The sequence below is a fragment of the Pezoporus flaviventris genome, unplaced genomic scaffold, assembly GCF_033815535.1.
Source record: "Pezoporus flaviventris isolate CSIRO_AGI_PZ_B2104156 unplaced genomic scaffold, CSIRO_AGI_Pfla_v1 ptg000078l, whole genome shotgun sequence".
Classification (NCBI taxonomy): domain Eukaryota; kingdom Metazoa; phylum Chordata; class Aves; order Psittaciformes; family Psittacidae; genus Pezoporus; species Pezoporus flaviventris.
In genome coordinates, this window is record NW_026892626.1 from 8,574,724 (window position 1) to 8,597,031 (window position 22,308).

Here is a 22,308-nt window from a genome sequence, read left to right on the forward strand (position 1 = left end):
CCTGGTGCCCTGTGGCGCTATGAATACCGTCGCCACAGGCAGCAGGTGAAGCTGGACGGGCCCTGCTCCAACCCAGCACCTCCGCCCTTGTACATTCTGGGGGCGCTGGTGCTCCCGGAGCACTCTTTCTCATGACGGGTTCACACTGACGGCCCTTACCTGAGGTGCCGCTCAGAGCACTCTTCCCTTCGCAGGAGCGGGACAACCGCAGTTCCTCCTTCTGATCCATGTGGATGAGCATCTCCGGCGCCGCTCCGGGGAAAGAAACGAAGAGGGTCAGGCCAGCTGGGCTTTCACCGACCGCTACCAGCGGCGCGGCTCGGGAGCTAGCGGCTCCGCGACGAGCAGGGACCCCGGCTCCAAGGGGCGTGCAGCGGAAAGCACCGGGCCCCGCAGCACGCCCCTGCCAGGGAGGCTCACGCGGCCGCGGGGGGCGGGCTTCCGGGCCAAGCCCTACCGGGTCAGGCCCCGCTCCCTGCGGCCCGGCCAGGCCCGCCCTCAACGCCTGGGCCGGCGCACCAGGGGGGTGCTGCCCCGTGACGGCAGCGACCAGCGACGGGCGGTGCTTTCGCCTCCACGGCCGGAGGGAGATGGCGGCGCTGGGCTTCCGGTGGCGATGGTGCCGTCCTACGGTGGGGCTCCCCCCGCGGGCCTGCCGGTACCGAGTGATATAAGGAAAGCAACTGCCTGGAAAACATAGGGTTAAAATACTTTTAACTTCACTTAGGTCTGAGATAAAGAACAATGTTTGAGTTGTATGTCTGTGGTGTCATAACAGAATTTAGTAGTCTTACTAACAAGAGTGAACTATTTCTTACCATCCTTCTAATTATCAGTTAGTTTGGGGACAGGGACTCCCGAACATCTGCTAGCTTAGGATACTCCTTGTCTGCCCATCCTGTTCTGCTTGCAGTATTTCCTGCCCTTGCCTTCCGCGGGTATGAGAGGATACTGGACTGCCTGGAGGGGTGTCTGATTCGGAATCCCCACTTTCCTCTTGTGGTGGTTCCTGTCTCACAGGTGGTTTATAATATTCTGGTAAATCCCCACCTCCAGAGTGCCCTGCCTTTCCCAGTCTGCTGCTCTCTACTATTCTGTACTACATCTCTGCTCTATACTATTGATGCGCGGATAAACTCCACAACTCGTTAAAAGTTGTAAAGTAGGTATGCTTTTTATTCAGCGCTGAGACGCATAGGGATAATTCCTCAAAGATATGCGTGTCTCAGTGTTGTTTCCCTCTACATTTATTCTCTAAAGTTATATATATTCATGAGGTTACACAATACGCCTATACATATTCATGTCCTATCCCCGCTTCGTATTATAATGAGCCAGAAGGTCCTCTGCGCCTGCGCAGTGCCCCCCTCCGGTCGTGGGCAGGGGTCTCAAGATGAAGTAAATGAGTCTTCCTCCTCTGGGCAGGGGTCTTCAAGATGAAGTAAATGAGTCTTCCTCTTCTTGCACTTTTCACCTTTTCTAGTCTTTACATGTGGCCTTAGAGTTTAGTCATTATCCCAGCCGTAAATTCTCTGCTTCTCCCCTTTATCAGTAGAGTTTGGTCAGTTTCCCAGCCATAAATCCTCTGCTTTTCCCTTTATCAGTAGATTCAGGCATCTGCTCATTAACAGGACCTGAGGTTTCAGGCATCTGCTCATTAACAGGACCGGAGGCCTCTGTTTTGCTTAGCAGGCATTTACAACAGATAGTTTATTTGTTTAAACAAATTCCTCTAACCCCCTTGCACATTTCCCCGTCCAACCCCCCTGTACTACAACCCCTGTACTACCCCCCCTGCACTACCCCCCTGTACATTGGTCAACCCTTTGCATCACTATGTGCCGAACGACATCTCTTTAACTTCCCTTTTCCTTCCTTCCTATTACCCTTCTCCAGAGCCAACACCATCGGGTCTTGTGGAGCCCCCAGCCCACATTCTGTCTGCCATTCAGGATGATCCCGAAGGGTAAAGAACATATCAGCATATGAAACTTCATCCCATTTTCCTTCTCGTCTCAAAAATAACATTAATTGTAATAAAGCATTATAATTCCAAGTGCCATTGAAGGGCCACTTTTCCCCATCTTCCAATTCATATGAAGGCCATCACTGATTACAATATTTGGTCAAGGTTTTCTTATTCACACTTCCTCCCAGTGGCCCCCCTGTATCTTTCCAATGAGCTAAAATGCAACCTGAAGGGCTCTTTTTGAGAATTCCCCCACTCTGCTGTCCTCCCATTGTAAGCCTTTAAAGATATAAGACACCGTTAGCCCTACAACAATAATATCTTACCCAGAGTAAAAGGTAAAAGGAAGTGCTGCACCCACAACAGATACACCCAAATACCAAACACTTCTGTAAATAAACGGCTTGTCTCTCACCAAAAGAGATAATATATTTTGAACAAGCAGGACACTTAGCTCGGATATACAAACAACAGCGATGACAGATTGTGCAAGGGCTAGTTGGAGCCCTGCACCAGGGAGCTTGATCACTACTCTGACAGTTAACCAGGGAGCTTGATCACTACTCTGACAGTTAACCCCTATATTGCTCTACTTGCTATGCCACGTCTCACTCACACAAAACACTCATTCACACAAGGGCCGGTCTCTCAATCACCCACTTCATACAGAATGTCCTCTAAGCCGGGAATTGGTAACACATAAATCTTAAGCCATTGTTTACCCACCAGAGGTTCCTGAAGCTGTTAGTACAGTGACCCTTGTGTACCCTACCAACCCAACCCAACCCAACCCAACCCTTGGGGCGAGCACCTGCACTCTCCACCTTGTGTAGGACACCTTCTCACGACCCACAGGTATCCCCTTTACCTGGTTCAAACATACCTGATGATTCACTAGTGATGGCCCTTGTCTGCTCCTGCGGTGATCTGAGTGAGTGGGGGAGTCCTCCCAAGAAATCTCGGGGGCGCCCAGAGGAGTCCCGTACTCAGGAGGTCCTGCAGCCGGACAGAAGTTGTCCCATCTGGGGTGCAAACTAAAGGACAGAATCAGACTCTAAAACTCAAAGAGAGTTATAAAGCAGGTATGTTTATTACGGCGCCGGGTGAAAGGGGGACCGCTCCTCCTAACTTGCACACCGAGGGGTTAAGTAGGCAGATATGTATGACGTACAAACATGCATGTTCATTAGGTTCCCGAGAGTTCGGTGGGGATATTATTTTAGGAACTCATTATGATAAGTCTCTTCCCTTTTGGAGCCTGCGCACTGTCCTTCAATAGTCGCGGGCAAGGGAATTCAAGATGTAGTAAGCAGTCTTCCTCAGGGTGCACTTTTCACCTTTGGCGCAGTGGGATGCCCCAGTGAGCACAAAATTAGCTGAAACCATCCGTATCTGTAAGTTTCTGATTGCTGGCAATGATTTAGACCAGTGTGACCTTCGTACAAAATTTATGGCAAGCAGAACAGGATGGGCAGACAAGGAATATCCTAAGCTAGCAGATGTTCAGGAGTGACTGTCTCCAATCTAAATGATAATTAGAAGGATGGTAAGAAATAATTCACTCATTAGAAGGATGGAAAGAAGTACTTCACTCTTGTTAGCAAGACTACTAAATTCTGACATCGCCAGACCAACAGCAAATGCCCACCTCAGGGGCAATGTACATCCTTCATGGCAGGAGCTTGATGAACAAGACACGGCAGTAAGGAGAAAGCATCCAGAGGACACAAAGCAGAGCTTTGGAGCTTTGTAGGTGGACTACCTACCCTTCCAAGAGATGGGGACCCCGATGGAACACTGCCAGGCTTCTGGAGCCTCCCAGGTCCCAAGAATGGAGGCAGGCTGAGCTTAGGCATAAACTTAAACCCTCAGCAGGAATGGTAGTAAAAACCATACAGGCACATTTGAAAGGCACTTCCAGAGCAGCTCCAGTCCCCTTGGAGAAGCACAGGAAGGATTGCGCTTGGATTTACCCCTTTGATACCTAAAAGCTGGCACTCCAAGTGTAATCTGGTAGAAGGGGAAGCTGCAGAAGTCACAACTCTGCTTTACAGCATTCCTGTACGCTGTAGATATACCAACCCCTCCATGGGGCTTGGCCACAGCAGAGACCATGGTGATGGAACACACCCACTCAAGACATGGCATTAAGGCAGGGAATATCTTCTGAAATACCTGTACACACGGAACTGTGCCTGTGTAAGAAAACAGCTCTCTTTTCAGATGCAAGATGCGAGAAGGTACGTAAACATCTGCAGCACAGCTTTTCAGAATAAACCTACAGAGGCTATGTTTTCAGGCAGCACACAAATCAACGTGGTGGTAGCTGCAAAGGATGACCCACAGTGCCGCTGATCATTTCACTGTCACAGTGAATTTATAAGCAGTGTGTTCCGAAGCTCGCTTAGGGCTCACACCGTGTATATTGGCAAGACAAGCTTTGTACAATGCCAGTAACATACCTGCTCCTTTCTTTAGCCTAAAAAGTAAATCAATACCTTAGTTGAAAAGTTGGGTTTGGTTTGCTTCTTCTGCAGCCTTGGAAGTGTTAAACAGAAGTATCAAAATATTTCTGATAGCTGTTACTACCCACTGGAAATAAAAATGAAAGCAATGCGTTTTCCAAGACAAATGTGCCTGCATTAGGAAGGCAAGAAAACACATGAATGTATACAAACAGAACTGGCTGGCAACACGTCATCACTGGCACATGGGAACACCGGTGCTAGCTTGGGAAGGCTGCCTTTGCTTACGGAGTAATGAAGCAGGGGACTGAATGATTTCTGTCAGGGAATTTGCAGTGCATGTCAGAAACATCCTTGTGGTCTTGAAGGCCGTAAAAAATTTTTAATCCTTTTCTCATTGTCTGAGGAAAGTTTTAGAATGACAAGAGACATCTCAGTTTGTCAATGGCAGCAACAAGGAAGCACCAAGCCAAGCCCTCACAAAGCAGTTACCTCCAAACCTTGGCAGCACAGATGTGGTATTAAGTCATCTTTCCGCATTAGGCAGAGACTGCCCTGGTGCAAGCTTTAAGAATGACAAAGACAGGAGGATGGAGACACTTTCAGTACCTAAAATTCACAGTTTTTTCATAACATACTAAACAGTTTTTTATGACACAGTGTTGTTTCAATGACTGCAGTTTACATCCACTGAACTGTGACACCGCATTAACTGAAGATTTAATAACTGATCACAAAAGCTTTGATTGTAAATGCAAGTCATACCTAAAAGAGAGTAAAAAAGCTGGGAAGGGATCTTACTTATTTTCCCATATTAAGACGGGTGAGTAGGCGTCCCGGGTTCAGCAGTAGCAGTCATGGTGGTTTTTTTTGTTTTTTTTTTTTTGTTTTTTTTTTTTTTTTGTTATTTTTTTTTCCTTTGTGCTAGCTGGTGAAGTGCTGTGTTTTGACTTCCAGCCTGAGAACAGTGTTGGTGAAGTCGATGTTTTCAGTTGTTGCTAAGTGATGTTTACCCTGACCAAGGACTTTGTGAGGCTCATGCTCTGCCAGGGAGGAGGGGAAGCCGGGAGGAAGCAGAGATGGGGCGCCTGACTCGGGCTAGCCAGGGAGGTATTGCATACCACAGCACATCATGGCCGGGGTGGGGGGTAACTGGGAGTTACCCGGAAGGACACGGGCTTCCGGGTGGAACTCGTCTTCTTGGCCGGTGGTATCGTATTCTCTTCCCTTGTTATTTTCCCTTATCACTGTTGTAGTTGATAGTAGCGGTGGTGATTTGTGTACATTGGTTGCTGGACTGTTCTTGTCTCAACCCGTGGGAGTTGCACTCTTTCGATCCTCCTCCCTGTTCCTCCGGGAGTGGGGGAGAACCCCGGTGGGGGGGGACACGGACCTCGATTGTTGTCAGCTCGGCACCACTCACTGGGAGTGAGTGAACAAGTTACCTGACTGGGTTTAAACCACGACAGTTCTTTTTGGCGCCCAACGTGGGGCACGAGGGGTTGAGATAAGAACAGATCTGACTGGATTGGTAGTCACTCGTCACAATGCTGATTTATTGGCTCTCAAGGTTTTTCCTCTTGATCTCACAGTTTCAGTATATCGTATCTTACGTCCATCCAGTATTTGCTGTATTAGTGTTTTTCAAGTGTGGGGCTTGGGCTAAGGTTTTTGTCCCATTGTACTTTATGGTAATGACTTGTAATACAATAGAATCATTGATCATGAAACTGATCTGGCTTATGTTCCCAGTGTGGTCACCACCTTTATACTTTGGGAGGTATATGATGGAGGTACTTAGCAATTACACATCTTTTTTCTCCTTCTCAGGTGCTCAACCTGTGAAGGAGACATTCTTTTACCCTCCCAGTCGTCCCCCCAGACCATTTACATTTGAGAGTTTTGAATTTTTTGAATGGCATTTTAATGCTGTTGAGACTTGTTTGCTGATGGTGATAGGTATCACCATGCTAACACGCATACAGAGTGTGTTTTGTCCACTGCTGATTTCAAGAGTTAAGCAGAGTCAGGTTTGGGTCTTGTCTGGGGTCAAACGACAATGTAGGAGGACCGAGAGATTTTCCCTGAGGCTGGACAGCCATGAGTGGCAGGGTGTGTGGGATAGTATGGGCAAGTATCTAGGTCAGTGGGCCCCTCCAGTACTTTGGAATTTCACTACCGAACAACTGCAAAATCCAGAAGAATTAGTAAAACCCTTAAATGAGGTGTGTGGTCATTCTGGCCATACCAGAGATGGACAAATCACGGCAACGTGCTGGGGCTTGGCCTATGCTTACAGGGCCTTGTTCAACACTATCCAGCACCTTCAAAAGGAAAAGAATGTTGGCGGATCTGAGGGCAAAGCAACAGTCGCTACTCAAACTTTGTCGGCAATGAACTGCGCAGCTACCCCAGCAGCAAGTACAGCAGCTGCTCAAACTTCAACTGCAACAGACAGCGCGGTTACCCCAGCTCCAAGCACAGCAGCTGCACCACCCCCAGCAACAAGTACAGTCGCTACTCAAACTTTGGCCTCAATGAACAGAGCAGCTACCCCAGTGGCAAGTACAGCAGCTGCTCAAACTTCAACTGCAACAGACAGCGCGGTTACCCCAGCTCCAAGTACAGCAGCTACACCACCCCCAGCAACAAGTACAGTCGCTACTCAAACCACAGTGATAATCACTGCAGCCAAACCAGAGGACCAATTCGTACCAATATCGGTTGCCCCTGTACACAAGAGAACAAGCAAAAAGGAGGCAAAAAGGGTGAAGCGAGATGAAGAACCAATGAATTCACCATCCGGTCCAGAATCTGATCAGGAGTCATCATCACATGACGAAGAAGAAGAAGAAGAGGTAACTTCTCGACCTCGGACCTCAACCGAGCTGCGGAATATGCGAAAAGATTTTACCCGTCAACCAGGGGAGCACATCATCACCTGGTTACTCCGATGCTGGGACAATGGGGCCGATGGTCACGAACTAGAAGGTACAGAAGCCAAGCAGCTGGGATCACTTGCTAGAGAAGGGGGAATTGACAAAGCAATCGCAAGAGAGAAAACGTCCCTCAGCCTTTGGAGGCGGCTCTTGGCAGCTGTGAAAGAAAGGTTTCCGTACAAGGACGATGTTACGAGTCGTTCGGCCAAGTGGACTACTATAGACAAAGGCATCCAGTCTCTGAGGGAATCGGCCATCGTAGAGATGCTCTATCACATCAAGCCGAATAACGGGGATACACCTATAGATCCAGATGAAGTTGAATGTACACGACCCATGTGGCGAAAACTTACACGGAATGCACCGTCATCATATGCCCATTCATTGGCAACAGTAACCTGGAATGACATAGTACCACTAACAGTGGATGAAATGGTTCATAAACTCTGAGAGTTCGAAGACAACCTCACCCCTTCCATCATCTCAGCTGTGGAAAAACTGTCCCAGGACCTCAAACAATTGAGGGACGATCTATCTGATTTATCCAGCTCCTCACGTGTACCAACACACGTCTCAGCTATTAACAAAAGGCGTCCTATTGCTCAAGAGAGGAGATACAGGAGGTATACGCCACGGGGTACCCTATGGTTTTACCTGCTGGATCACGGAGAAGACATGACAAAGTGGGATGGAAAACCTACTTCAGCTTTGGAGGAACGGGTGAGTGAACTGAAGAGGGGAGCAAGGGCCAAGACTGATCGTCCCATGAGAGCTACGGCTTCAGTCTCTGGTGAGCAGTTTCCCAGATGGAATGGAAGAGCTGATTTTACTCCAGCTCCTGTGATAACGAAGAATAATCCCTTTCACCACGACTTAAGTGTCCAAAGCTGTGACGACCATTAGAGGGGCCCTGCCTCCAGCCAGGTGGAGGTAGGGGACAATCAGATTTACTGGACTGTGTGGATCAGATGGCCTGGCACATCAGTCCCACAGAAGTATAAGGCTCTAGTAGATACCGGTGCACAGTGTACCCTGATGCCATCAAGCTGTCAAGGGGTGGAACCCATCTATATTTCTGGAGTAACAGGAGGATCCCAAGAGTTGACTGTGCTGGAGGCTGAAATCAGCCTGACTGGGAGGGAGTGGCAAAAGCACCCTATTGTGACTGGTCCAGAGGCTCCATGCATCCTCGGCATAGACTACCTCAAGAGAGAGTACTTCAAAGACCCAAAAGGGTACCGGTGGGCTTTTGGTATTGCTGCTTTGGAGACTGAGGAAATTGAGCAGCTGTCCACCTTGCCTGGTCTCTCAGAAGATCCCTCTGCTGTGGGGTTGCTGAAAGTTGAAGAACAACAAGTGCCAATTGCAACCACAACAGTGCACCGGCGGCAATATCGCACCAACCGAGACTCCCTGATTCCCATCCATCAGCTGATCCGTAGACTGGAGAGTCAGGGGGTGATCAGCAGGACCCGCTCACCCTTTAATAGCCCCATATGGCCAGTGCGAAAGTCTAATGGAGAATGGAGACTAACAGTAGACTATCATGGCCTGAATGAAGTCACACCACCATTGAGTGCTGCCGTACCGGACATGCTAGTACTTCAGTATGAACTAGACTCAAAGGCAGCCAAGTGGTATGCCACGATTGATATTGCCAATGCATTTTTCTCCATTCCTTTGGCAGCAGAGTGCAGGCCACAGTTTGCTTTTACTTGGAGAGGTGTCCAGTTCACTTGGAACCGACTGCCCCAGGGGTGGAAACACAGACCTACCATTTGCCACGGACTGATCCAGACTGCACTGGAACAGGGGCAAGCTCCAGAACACCTGCAATACATTGATGACATTATTGAGTGGGGCAATACAGCGGAAGAAGTCTTTGAGAAAGGGAGGAAAATAATCCAAATCCTGCTGAAAGCCGGTTTTGCCATAAAATGGAGTAAGGTCAAGGGACCTGCACAGGAGATTCAATTTTTGGGAATAAAATGGCAAGATGGACGTAGACAGATCCCCACAGATGTGATCAACAAGATAACAGCAATGTCTCCACCAACTAATAAGAAAGAAACGCAAGCTTTCTTGGGTGCAGTGGGGTTCTGGAGAATGCACATCCCAAATTACAGTTCGATTGTAAGCCCTCTCTATCATGTGACCCGGAAGAAGAATGATTTTAAATGGGGCCCTGAGCAGCAACAAGCCTTTGAGCAAATTAAACGCGAGATAGTTCATGCAGTAGCCCTTGGACCAGTCCGGACCGGGCCAGATGTAAAAAATGTACTGTACACTGCAGCTGGGGAGAACGGTCCTACCTGGAGCCTCTGGCAGAAAGTTCCAGGGTCGACCCCTCGGCTTTTGGAGTCGGGGATATAAAGGATCTGAGGCCAGCTATACCCCAACTGAGAAAGAGATACTGGCAGCCTATGAAGGGGTTCGAGCTGCTTCGGAAGTGATTGGCACTGAAGCACAGCTCCTCCTGGCACCCCGGCTGCCCGTGCTGGGCTGGATGTTCAAAGGCAGGGTCTCCTCTACACATCATGCAACTGATGCTACATGGAGTAAATGGGCTGCACTAATTACACAACGAACTCGAATAGGAAATCTCAGTCGTCCAGGCATTCTAGAAGTCATCATGGACTGGCCAGAGGGCAAAGATTTTGGAATGTCACCAGAGGAGGAGGTGGTGCGCGCTGAAGAGGCCCCACCATATAATAAACTGTCAGAAAGTGAAAAGCAGTACGCCTTGTTTACTGATGGCTCTTGCCGTATTGTGGGAAAGCATCGGAGATGGAAGGCAGCTGTATGGAGTCCTGGACGACAAGTTGCAGAAACTGCTGAAATAGAGGGTGAATCGAGTCAGTTTGCCGAGGTGAAAGCCATCCAGCTGGCCCTGGACATTGCTGAACGAGAAAAGTGGTCAGTACTTTATCTCTATACTGACTCATGGATGGTGGCAAATGCCCTGTGGGGGTGGTTGAAGCAATGGAAGCAGAGCAACTGGCAACGCAGAGGTAAACCCATCTGGGCTGCTGCACTGTGGAAGGATATTGCTGCCAGGGTGCAGAACCTGGTGGTGAAGGTACGTCATGTAGATGCCCATGTACCCAAGAATCGGGCCACTGAGGAACACCAGAACAACCAACAAGTGGATAAAGCGGCTAAGATTGAAGTGGCTCAGATGGACTTAGATTGGCAACATAAAGGTGAATTATTTTTGGCCCGGTGGGCCCATGACACTTCAGGCCATCAGGGCAGAGATGCAACATACAGGTGGGCCCGTGATCGAGGGGTGGACTTAACAATGGACACTATTGCCCAGGTTATTCATGAGTGTGAAACATGTGCTGCAATTAAACAAGCCAAGCGGTTAAAGCCTCTTTGGTATGGAGGACGATGGTTGAAGTATAAATATGGGGAGGCCTGGCAGATTGACTATATCACACTGCCACCAACCCGCCAAGGCAAGCGCCATGTGCTTACCATGGTGGAAGCAACCACCGGGCGGCTGGAAACATACGCTGTGCCCCATGCCACTGCCCGGAACACTATCCTGGGCCTTGAGAAACAGATTTTGTGGCGACACGGCACCCCAGAGAGAATTGAGTCAGACAATGGGACTCATTTCCGAAATAACCTTATAGATATTTGGGCCAAAGAGCATGGCATTGAGTGGGTATATCGCATCCCCTACCATGCACCAGCCTCTGGGAAAATCGAACGGTACAATGGGCTGTTAAAAACTACACTGAGAGCAATGGGTGGGGGAACTTTCAAGCATTGGGATACACACTTACCAAAGGCCACCTGGTTGGTCAACACCAGAGGATCTGCCAACAGGGCCGGCCCAGCCCAGTCAGAACTTTTACATATTGTAGAGGGGGACAAAGTTCCCGTGGTGCCTATGAAGAATTTGCTGGGGAAGACAGTCTGGGTTATTCCTGCTTCAGGTAAGGGCAAACCCACTCGTGGGATTGCTTTTGCTCAGGGACCTGGATATACTTGGTGGGTAATGCAGGAAGATGGGGAAGTCCGATGTATACCTCAAGGGGATTTGATTTTAGGGGAAAACAGCCAGTGAACTCAATTGTATGCTGTTGCCTGCTGTGTAATGCTTTTATAGCCCATCAACTAGATGTCTCCAGGTCACCAGCGACTGGCCCTGACTTCCCTCCAGCCATCATCCCAACAGAGAATGAACTTTGAACATCATGGACCGAATGGACTCGGCAGCATTATAGGGATTGGTCCATGCACTAAGAAAATGATCTTTTCCTCTTGGTCTGTATGTATATGGATGTATATATGTGGGAGAGCGATGGTGTATTGAAAATGTGGGATCTGAGCACAACGTGAATGGTATGAAATAAGGGGTGGATAATGTCCTGGGTTCGGCAGTAGCAGTCATGGGTTTTTTTTTGTTTTGTTTTTTTTTGTTTTGTTTTGTTTTTTCCTTTGTGCTAGCTGGTGAAGTGCTGTGTTTTGACTTCCAGCCTGAGAACAGTGTTGGTGAAGTCGATGTTTTCAGTTGTTGCTAAGTGATGTTTACCCTGACCAAGGACTTTGTGAGGCTCATGCTCTGCCAGGGAGGAGGGGAAGCCGGGAGGAAGCAGAGATGGGGCGCCTGACTCGGGCTAGCCAGGGAGGTATTCCATACCACAGCACGTCATGGCCGGGGTGGGGGGTGACTGGGAGTTACCCGGAAGGACACGGGCTTCCGGGTGGAACTCGTCTTCTTGGCCGGTGGTATCGTATTCTCTTCCCTTGTTATTTTCCCTTATCACTGTTGTAGTTGATAGTAGCGGTGGTGATTTGTGTACATTGGTTGCTGGACTGTTCTTGTCTCAACCCGTGGGAGTTGCACTCTTTCGATCCTCCTCCCCGTTCCTCCGGGAGTGGGGGAGAACCCCGGTGGGGGGGGGGACACGGACCTCGATTGTTGTCAGCTCGGCACCACTCACTGGGAGTGAGTGAACAAGTTACCTGACTGGGTTTAAACCACGACAGTAGGACTGAAGTTTTTTCAGGGGTGAACTGTGTACTTGAGAGAGAAATACACGGTACGCTGAGGGTAACAGCATTTACTAGAATGCCACTTAAGGCAACCTTGGCCTTTTCACATAACAAAGTTGGCTCTTGCACAAAAAGACAAGCACCAGTCCCTTCAGCTCAACTGAGGACACTACATACACAGGACCACATGGAAGCTGAGATTTTTCCCAGTACCATCCAGCACAGACATGATGAGCCGTGAATTCAGGAGACAAGTCAGCACAAATCAAACCCCTGTCCTTTTCAGTACTAGGCTATAACATGAGAACTCAGAGGAAGGGAAGTAAGAATCACTGCATCTCTTACCATTACACATCCCTTTTATTCAGAAACTGGTAGCTGAAAGCCCACAACACGGTCACCCCTCAGGGCCCTCATTTCTCCCGGGTTTGCTGCCCTGGAAGAGGACGTGTCTTACTCACTGAAGAATGGGGTTGATTGAAGAATAGGGTTGTAAACAAAGAACCTCGAGGATGTTAGGCTTTGTTAGCAACTATAGAGAAAAGGAAATTACTAAGATAAGCTTTGCCAGAACCGCCTGGTGGTGTGTGCCTGTGGGATCCCGTGTGTGTGTGGGAATGCAAGACTGACAATGGGAAATTGGCAGAGTGAAGACATCTTGAAAAGGAGTCCTTTAGGGTGCATTTTGGCACATTGGAAAGAACTGGGAGGGTTTCCTGGGGGCTCAGTAAATAAGAAAAACGTTGGTGAAATATTGTAACCAATGGTGGCCATTGTATACTCTGGAGGATCAGGAGAAATGGCCTAAAACTGGAACTCGGAATTATAATACATTGTTGCAATTAATGTTACTTTTAAGGCAACAAGGAAAATGGGATGCAGTGATGCATGCAGATATGTTTTTCACTTTAAGAAACCACCCAGAGTGGCAGACGGAATGTGAAATTAATATAGCTCTGCCAGATCCCTAATTTTGGCTTTAGGAAAGGACAGGGAAAAACAGAAAGCTAAGCTGGAGAGATGTTGTTTAGCCTGTGATATTGGGGAAATTATGTTTAAAGTTAAAAAAAAAAACAAAAAACAAACACCTAGACAGAGTAATCGGGAAGACAGGTCGGGGGATTATGTATCACAGGTACCTCCGAGAGGAGCACTCTCGGCAACTGCTCCATCTGTTACTGATAAGGAGGAAGAGGTTGCTGTCACTGGCAACAGAGCAGAAGGACTTGAGAATGTTAAAGAAGCGTGGAGAGCGTACAGGAATCGGGAACAGATAGAGAAGAGCGAGCTGAGTTGTGCTATGGGCACGCCTACAGTGACTGCTTTGGGACAAGTAGAAATTGGTGGAGGGACTAATGCGAGAGGACGAGGCAGAGGTAGAGGAGGAATGTCAGGCAGAGGTGAGAGATTGAATTTTCCTGTGGGATGGAATCAGTGTGCATGCTGTAAGGAGTTTGGACATTGGAAGTGAGACTGCCCTGGGGGAAGCTCCATGGTGTGGCTCCGGTGACTGAATTGGAACTAGACTGACAAGGACCTGGGGAATCTACCCTAGCAGATCCACTCATTAAATTAAAACTAGGCACTAGAGGAAATAAAGTGGAATTTCTAAGTGGTTACAGGAGCAACTTATTCAACGTTAAATCAGAGGAAAAGAATTTGTTACAGATGTGGTAGCTACTAGTCACCAAAAAAACAAAACAACAAAAAAACAATGAAAAAACAACAACAAAAAAAAAACAACAAAAAACCCCAAACCCACATTCTTTCTGAAACCTGTAGAGTATAAACTGGGAAAACAAATCGGAATGCATAAATTTTTATGCATGCCAAATTCTCAAAAAATCTTTTATTAGGGCAAGAAGCAACATTTAAAGAAGGCAAAATGGAATTAAGAGTCCAAACAGATCAATTAATTGAAGTTTTGAGTTTATCTTTAATTCAGCAGAAAAGCAAACAGGAGGACCTCCCTGAAATAGAAGAAATCCTTAAACAGGTGTATCTGGGAGTATGGGCATCTGAAGTTCCAGGTAAGGTGAAAAATGCTTTGCCTGTTGAAGTGGAAATAAAAGGGGGGCTGCCCAATTAGAATAAAACAGTATCGCTTAAAATTGGAGGATCGAAAGGGAATCAAAGAAATAATTAAAAAAAAATATGGATTATTAATTGAATGTGAATTAGAATATAATACTCCTATCTTGCCAGTAAAGAAATCCGATGGGAAAAGTTAGAGATTAGTTCAAGATCTCAGAGCAATCAACAAAATTGTGGAGGATATTCATCCAGTAGTAGCTAATCTATATACCTTATTGACTAAACTAATACTAATCAGGAGTGGTTTACCGTTCTGGACTTAAAGGATGCATTTTCCTGTCTGCCCCTGGCCAAAGAAAGTCAGAATTTATTTGCTTTTGAATGGGAAAACCCTGAAAAAGGAAGAAGGACACAGCTCACTTGGACGGCGTTACCTCAGGGATTTAAAAACAGTCCAACCATTTTCAGAAATCAATTGGCACGAGAATTAGAATCCTGGGAAGCATCCACTCAGACAGGAACTTTACTACAGTACGTGGACGACCTGTTAATTGCTACCAAAACTGAGAGAAAATGTGTTCAATGGACTGTAGAACTGTTAAACTTTCTGGGGCTAAATGGATACCGGGTATCTAAATGGAAGGCTCAACTAATTCAAACTCGAGTATCTTATTTAGGATGCAAAGTAACAGGAGGACAACCAGAACTTGGAGCAGCTCGGAAGGAAGCAATCTCTCAAACACCGTGACCGTCCACAGTTAAAGATATCCGGACATTTCTGAGAATGCCGGGATGGTGCCAACCCTGGATCCATGATTATGGTGTTCTGGTAAGACCCTTATACGAGCTGCTAAAAGAAAATCCAACCTTTCTAAAATGGACAGATCAAGCTGAAGAAACATTTAAAAGTTTAAAGACAGAGCTCATGAGAGCTCCAGCTCTGGGGGTCCCGCACATAACTAAACACTTTTGGCTATATTCCTATGAGAAATAGGGTGGGGTTTCTCAGCCTTGGGGGTTTTGCAGGTATGCAGATACGACTGATAAGACAACGATCTTAAAACAATGTGATGAAGAAATAACCACCAGGGGTCCGAAGCCCCACTACCACATTTTTGTAGGCACACAGGAGGCATTCTCTAAAAGTATGATGTAATGTATGTAATCTAAGGAACATGTATGTTTAAGGACAATATAATCACAGCCTGGTTGATGCTCAGCAGAGAGATGCTTGGAGGAGCTATCCCCCGTGTCTCCCGGCGCCGCAATAAAGAATACCTGCTTGTCAGCTTGAAAACTGTGTTGGCGAGTTTCTGGAGTTTTCATCATCAACAAGCAGGCGGCTCGAGCAGCTGCCCTCTTCCACTGCAGAGGCTGGAATGTCATTTCTTTTGCTTCATGAGCTCTGCTCATCAAGACCTGGCTGAATGTTCAGGGTAAACACATACCTTGCCGGTGCCCTACCAGAAGCCTCCTGGGAGGAATCCAACAACTACAAGAGGCAGGATAGTGGGGCTACAAATTGGAGACAAGGCTTAATACAAAACACCTCAGCACTCCAAACATTTCTTTCCCAATAACAGTGTTCAAACCCTCAGAGAAAACATCCCTGTTTCATCTAGCCAGCAGTTAGTTTGCCCCAGACACATTTCCACAGCAAGTTTCACGCTCAAGATGCACAGCCATTCTTCTCAGGGTAGGAAGACACTTAATCCCCACAATCCAGTGCCTTTTGAACGAAGTAGACACTGCTGTGGCAGGGAAGCAGGACTGAAGCCCTGGCTTTGCTTTTGACACTCTTCGGAGAAGCTCAGTAATTTGCAAACATCCAGGTGGTACAGAGTTCAAGTTTGCTGTTCAACCAGCTTACAACTTCAGGCTATTTCCCCACATGCAGACCTTGCATCCTTGCTTTAACGAGCAGCAGCAGAACATGGTTGGACCCACCAAAGCATCACTGCAGTGGAGACAAACCCCAGAACCCCAGGCCTAGCAGCTTGAAGAGCCTTCACAAAGGTAACCTGGCACTCACCTCAGAAGAGCTGCACACCTTCTCCTCCTCCCACGGGGAGGTTTTGGGGGCTGGAAACGGGGCCTCACAAAGTAATTTTTACACGGCACGAGCCCCCGCGCAGGCGCAGTCCATGGAAGGCAACGTGGCAGCGTTCAACGGACGTTTATTGTGTGGGGTCATTGCGAGCGGCACCAGCCATGGGAGCTGACCCTGGGGTCACCCGGTCCCAGCCCTGCCAGGGCAGAGGCACCTGAACGTGTCCAGGCAGGGCTTGGATGTGCCCAGAGAGGGAGCCTCCACATCCCCCTACGCAGCCTCTTCAGTGCTCTGACACTGCAACAGAACAAGTTCTTTCTCATGTCCAGGTGAAACTTCTTCTGTTTCAGTTCATGGCCACTGCTCCTCATCCTGGGGCTGCCCACTACTGAAAAGAGTCACGCACTTTCCTTCTGGCACCTGCCCCAAACCTCCAATCAGCTCCCTCCACCACCTCTCCTCTTCTTCACCTCTGTGGGCTCATTCTCCTAGGAAGAAACTGCTTTCACCCTCCACAAGCACAGTGGTCAATGGGAGTGGGAGACACCGGGCTTTGCTCCCAGGGTATCAGACCTCACTGCTCCCCAAACTCCCCCCACCTAGGGCTCCCCAACCCTGTGGGTCTGCTGGTGCCGGAAGAGCGATGAGCTCGCTCTGAAGCCCTTTCCACACTCAGCACAGACGTAGGGATGCCTCCCGGTGTGGATGCGCAGGTGCCTGGTGAGGTGGCCACTCTCTCGAAAGCTGACCCCACAGTGGGCACAGGCGTAGGGCCTCTCCCCGGTGTGGACCCGCTGGTGCCGGATGAGCTGCATGTTGTCAGAGAAGCTTTTCCCGCACTCAGCACACTTGTAAGGCTTCTCCCCAGTGTGCACCCGCTGGTGCCGGACAAGCTGTGAGTTCTCGGAGAACCTCTTCGGGCACTCGGCACACTTGTAGGGCTTCTCCCCAGTGTGGGTTACCTGGTGCCGGATCAGCTTTGAGCTCACGCTGAAGCTCTTGCCGCACTCTGAGCACTCATAGGGCTTGTCCCCGGTGTGGACCGGCTGGTGTCGTATCAGGGCTGACCTCTCGCTGAAGCTCTTCCCGCAGGTCCTGCATACGTAGGGTTTCTCCCCAGTGTGGACCCGCTGGTGTCGTGTCAGGGTTACGGACAAGCTGAAGCTCTTCCCGCAGGTGCTGCACTCGTAGGGTTTCTCCCCCGTGTGCACCCGCTGGTGCAGAATGAGCTTCGCGGTCTGGGAGAAGCTCTTCCCACACTCGGCACACTTGTAGGGCTTCTCCCTGGTGTGGACCCACTGGTGTCGTGTCAGGGCTGAGTTCACGCTGAAACTCTTCCCGCAGGTTACGCACTCATAGGGTTTCTCCCCAGTGTGCACCCGCTGGTGCAGGACGAGCTGAGAGTTCCTAAAGAAGCTCTTCCCGCACTCAGCACACTTGTAGGGGTTTTCCCCAGTGTGGGTTACCTGGTGCTGGATCAGCTTCGAGCTCACGCTGAAGCTCTTCCCGCAGGTCCTACACTCGTAGGGTTTCTCCCCAGTGTGCACCCACTGGTGCTGGATTAACTGCGAGTTGTCAGAGAAGCTCTTCCCACACTCGCCACATTTGTAAGGCTTCTCCCCGGTGTGGGTTACCTGGTGCCGGATCAGGTTCGAGCTTTCTCGGAACCTCTTCCCGCACTCGGGGCACTCGTAGGGCCGCTCCCCTGTGTGGATCATCTGGTGCTGGACGAGTTGTGACCGCCACTTGAAACTCTCCCCACATTCGGTGCAGGAGAAGGGTTTTTCTCCAGTGGGGATTCCCTGATGCTGGATGAGGTTGGAGCTCACCTGGAAACTCTTCCCACACTCCCCATGTATCGTCAGTTTCCCCATGGAAGGGTTTCTCTGCTGGACAACATCCGGCACCCTCCTGGAGCTTTTTCCACACAGTGCCGCTCGGCTTGGCCTCTTCCCCAGAGAACTCTGAATCCTTTCGGACCTGCGTGGCAGAACAGGGTCCTGTGCAGGACCCTGGGAACTGTTCTCCTCGGAGAGTCCTGAGCAGAAACCCTTGGGCTCCACTGGCCGGGGGATGTCTTGATGGGCATTGTCTTCATTTGTGCTCACAATCCCACCATCAGCTGCAATAAAATGAGAATTCAGACAAGTCACAGGCAGGAATGGAAGCTTTGGACAGGGCAAATTGCAAGGGGCCAAATGCTAAAAATTCAGCACGTAGATTGACTTTAAGTATAAAACATTCTGCTATATCCTGCATTCAGGACATGGTATTTCCCTTCAAACTACACAGTGGATTTTTCAGAGTGTTCACAGGAGCAAATGCCGCAAATTGCCCTGCATGCTTCACCAGAACCTGAATCTAATGGCAAAAGTTTACTGCTTGAATTAATGGACAGATGACAAGAGGACAGGCTGGGGAAGACCTGGCACAGCCTTTGGAAAGATATATCTCACTTCACAAACCACTCAGAGTTCTTCAGAGATGTTCCCAGCTTTATCAAAAGGGACATGTGGGGTCCAGAGGCATTCCCAAAAGACATTCATCCTTCGCTAAAACTGGTAAAGAAGCTAAGCTACTCTGGCATGAACGAACCTCACAGGGCAGTAAAAAAGGGAAAAGGAGGTGGAAACATTTGCTAATGTTTTTGTGTTCCTCAGGGTTAAAGACAAAAAACCTGACTACAAACTGTGGCACAGCCTTGAAATACTGAACAACCAGGTGACAGGGGACATTCACTGCAAGTAAACAAAGACCCGGAGAGGAGAAGAGCCTCTACAGCTTGCACTTACACCAAGCTGGGATTAGGATGTTCTAGATATCGTTCCAGAATAGCACCTTGGAGTCTGAGCAGCTGGATGAAAACTGCAGCTCCTAGGCACACAATACAGCCAGTCAAGCATCAATAAGTGCTGGGGGGAAAACAATAGAGAGGAAAAGAGAATGTAATTCTGCCTTGCTTCTCAAACCCCGCATTCTGACTGCGTGCAAGGGGGAGGACAGATCCCCCATGTCAGAGACACTCTGGCAGAGCTGAGGAAGACAGAGGCATGACAGGAACCATCAGAGGCACAGAGCAGCTTCTGTATAGGAGATGAGTCAACTGCCCATTCTGCTGGGAAAAGGTACAGCTGATAGTGGCTATCACAAAGGACTATAAAAACACAAGTGGCCTGTGGGGTGGTTTGGCATCTATCCTGCACCATCTAGTCTGAATTAAGAACTCGTGCCAGCAGGAAAAGGCACTTTCAAAACAAACTAAAGGAGGCTGCAACTCATAAATCACCTAAATAAGCTGGGGAACTCCTTGCTTGCTGCAAGCTGCTACGGCTGCTACAATGTGCCCAGCTTGAGAAGGCAAGAAGATAGATCTTGAGACATTATGGGCCTAGTTCAGGAGCTTCTGAAGCCACAGACGGCTCAGGCCTGTGAAAGGATACAGGGACACATCACTGTTTGTCTGCCCTTCTCTGGGTCTTGATCAAAGGCTGGGCCTGCTGCCTGCTGTATGAGGAAAGGCTGAGAGAGCTGGGCTTGCTCTGCCTAGAGAACAGAAGGCTCGGGGGAGACATGATCACCACAGTCCAGTATTTAAGGGTGCCTACGAAGAAGACGGGGGCTCCCTTTTCACAAGGAGTCACATGGAAAAGACGAGGGGTACAAGTTACTCCTGGGCAGATTCTGGTTGGACACAAGAGGAAAAGTTTTCCCAGTGAGAACAACCAGCCATTGCAATAATCTCCCCAGGGAAGTGGTGCACTCCCCAGTGTTGGACGCTTTAAAGACTCAGCTGGACAGGGCACTGGGACATCCAGTCCAGGTCATGCTTTGCCTGGAAAAGTTGTACTGGATGATCCTTGAGATCCCTCCCAGCCTGGTGCCCTGTGGCGCTATGAATACCGTCGCCACAGGCAGCAGGTGAAGCTGGACGGTCCCTGCTCCAACCCAGCACCTCCGCCCTTGTACATTCTGGGGGCGCTGGTGCTCCCGGAGCACTCTTTCTCATGACGGGTTCACACTGACGGCCCTTACCTGAGGTGCCGCTCAGAGCACTCTTCCCTTCGCAGGAGCGGGACAACCGCAGTTCCTCCTTCTGATCCATGTGGATGAGCATCTCCGGCGCCGCTCCGGGGAAAGAAACGAAGAGGGTCAGGCCAGCTGGGCTTTCACCGACCGCTACCAGCGGCGCGGCTCGGGAGCTAGCGGCTCCGCGACGAGCAGGGACCCCGGCTCCAAGGGGCGTGCAGCGGAAAGCACCGGGCCCCGCAGCACGCCCCTGCCAGGGAGGCTCACGCGGCCGCGGGGGGCGGGCTTCCGGGCCAAGCCCTACCGGGTCAGGCCCCGCTCCCTGCGGCCCGGCCAGGCCCGCCCTCAACGCCTGGGCCGGCGCACCAGGGGGGTGCTGCCCCGTGACGGCAGCGACCAGCGACGGGCGGTGCTTTCGCCTCCACGGCCGGAGGGAGATGGCGGCGCTGGGCTTCCGGTGGCGATGGTGCCGTCCTACGGTGGGGCTCCCCCCGCGGGCCTGCCGGTACCGAGTGATATAAGGAAAGCAACTGCCTGGAAAACATAGGGTTAAAATACTTTTAACTTCACTTAGGTCTGAGATAAAGAACAATGTTTGAGTTGTATGTCTGTGGTGTCATAACAGAATTTAGTAGTCTTACTAACAAGAGTGAACTATTTCTTACCATCCTTCTAATTATCAGTTAGTTTGGGGACAGGGACTCCCGAACATCTGCTAGCTTAGGATACTCCTTGTCTGCCCATCCTGTTCTGCTTGCAGTATTTCCTGCCCTTGCCTTCCGCGGGTATGAGAGGATACTGGACTGCCTGGAGGGGTGTCTGATTCGGAATCCCCACTTTCCTCTTGTGGTGGTTCCTGTCTCACAGGTGGTTTATAATATTCTGGTAAATCCCCACCTCCAGAGTGCCCTGCCTTTCCCAGTCTGCTGCTCTCTACTATTCTGTACTACATCTCTGCTCTATACTATTGATGCGCGGATAAACGCCACAACTCGTTAAAAGTTGTAAAGTAGGTATGCTTTTTATTCAGCGCTGAGACGCATAGGGATAATTCCTCAAAGATATGCGTGTCTCAGTGTTGTTTCCCTCTACATTTATTCTCTAAAGTTATATATATTCATGAGGTTACACAATACGCCTATACATATTCATTTCCTATCCCCGCTTCGTATTATAATGAGCCAGAAGGTCCTCTGCGCCTGCGCAGTGCCCCCCTCCGGTCGTGGGCAGGGGTCTCAAGATGAAGTAAATGAGTCTTCCTCTTCTGGGCAGGGGTCTTCAAGATGAAGTAAATGAGTCTTCCTCTTCTTGCACTTTTCACCTTTTCTAGTCTTTACATGTGGCCTTAGAGTTTAGTCATTATCCCAGCCGTAAATTCTCTGCTTCTCCCCTTTATCAGTAGAGTTTGGTCAGTTTCCCAGCCATAAATCCTCTGCTTTTCCCTTTATCAGTAGATTCAGGCATCTGCTCATTAACAGGACCTGAGGTTTGAGGCATCTGCTCATTAACAGGACCGGAGGCCTCTGTTTTGCTTAGCAGGCATTTACAACAGATAGTCTATTTGTTTAAACAAATTCCTCTAGCAAACAAATTCCTCTAACCCCCTTGCACAATTCCCCGTCCAACCCCCCTGTACTACAACCCCTGTACTACCCCCCCTGCACTACCCCCCTGTACATTGGTCAACCCTTTGCATCAATCCCCCCTTTTCTTTTAAAAGTTAGTAAATTCTTTTACTATATTATTCATGACAGAGCTATCCATGTTCCTTTTATCGACTTATGAAGTGATTCTGATATAGACTGTATTATACGA

General features: G+C 49.1%; 2 protein-coding genes across 2 annotated transcripts in view; both read right to left on the reverse strand.

The window, feature by feature from the left end:
- The window catches only part of LOC133279591 (heme oxygenase 2-like), a 230,566-nt gene that overhangs the window by 140,286 nt on the left and 67,972 nt on the right, over positions 1-22,308 (reverse strand). The gene's annotated exons all lie outside the window — the stretch shown is intronic.
- LOC133279584 (zinc finger protein 883-like) lies at positions 17,048-20,733 on the reverse strand. Its single transcript, XM_061473439.1, has 2 exons — positions 20,500-20,733; positions 17,048-18,589 (listed from the first exon to the last, which is right to left on the reverse strand). The coding sequence occupies exons 1-2, from the start codon at positions 20,579-20,581 to the stop codon at positions 17,067-17,069; spliced, it is 1,605 nt and encodes a 534-aa protein (XP_061329423.1). The 5' UTR covers positions 20,582-20,733; the 3' UTR covers positions 17,048-17,066.

Excerpts from the sequence above, each read along its gene's own strand:
- LOC133279584 (XM_061473439.1), bottom strand. The coding sequence starts at position 20,581 with ATGCTCATCCACATGGATCAGAAGGAGGAACTGCGGTTGTCCCGCTCC. Across the intron at positions 18,590-20,499 it reads TGCTCTGAGCGGCACCTCAG|CTGATGGTGGGATTGTGAGC; the intron begins GTAAGGGCCGTC and ends ATTTTATTGCAG.